Source organism: Plectropomus leopardus, unplaced genomic scaffold, assembly GCF_008729295.1.
Source record: "Plectropomus leopardus isolate mb unplaced genomic scaffold, YSFRI_Pleo_2.0 unplaced_scaffold94218, whole genome shotgun sequence".
NCBI classification, from domain to species: Eukaryota; Metazoa; Chordata; class Actinopteri; order Perciformes; family Serranidae; genus Plectropomus; species Plectropomus leopardus.
This window is the reverse complement of record NW_024703915.1, coordinates 1-672: the sequence shown is the minus strand read 5'-3', so window position 1 is coordinate 672 and position 672 is coordinate 1. Positions and strand designations below refer to the sequence as shown.

Below are 672 nucleotides of genomic sequence, written 5' to 3'. Positions count from 1 at the left end.
ACGCTGTGGTCTCACTCCCAGAGCTGCCTGACAACGACGACACTGTCCGGCTGCTGCCGCTGCTCCTGGACCCGGACAAAGTTGACACGCTTGACCTCGATGAGACACCGGTCTCTGACCCTGACCCGGATCCTGACCTCGACCCCGCAGACCCAGCAGACCGGGTGGCGCGCCCGCTCTTCGGCGAGCGCGCAGACTTTGCCGTGCGTCCAGATTTGGCCGTGCGCTCCGATCTGGAGGAAATGCCGGACAGGTCTGAGCGCTCAGAGTTGGACGACAGCTCGGACACGGAGGACACTTTGGTCTTGGAGGTGATCGCGGACACGGAGGACAGAGCTGTGGTGGACTTGTTCTGCTCAGGGTCTGGTATCGGCTGGACGTTGATTACCCTGGAGAGAGATAAATGAGCAGCTGTGAACAATGTTTTCACTCAACCCATGCTGAGCTGTACCTGAGGATTTTAGAAAAACTCAAGTCATTAGTGTAAGCACCAAAATGTTTTTAAATTGTTACATTTTTTCATATTTTATTTGTTCAAAATGTTTTTCCCAACATAAATAAATGCTGCATTACAGTGTCCGACAGGCTCAGCATTTATCTCAGTCATTACTGCCTGACATATCTCCCACAGGCTGCTCAACCCCCCAAAATCACAGCCATCTATATCCTATT

At 52.1% G+C, this 672-nt stretch overlaps 1 protein-coding gene across 1 annotated transcript; it reads right to left on the bottom strand.

Annotated features, from left to right (window-relative positions):
* Nucleotides 1-7: 7 nt before the first annotated feature.
* Nucleotides 8-429, bottom strand: LOC121940793 (cysteine proteinase 4-like; the record flags this gene model as incomplete). The annotated part of the gene is made up of 1 exon (XM_042483485.1): nucleotides 8-429. A coding segment is annotated over one exon (422 nt), but the record flags the coding sequence as incomplete, so codon positions are not given.
* Between the last annotated feature and the right edge of the window lie 243 nt (nucleotides 430-672).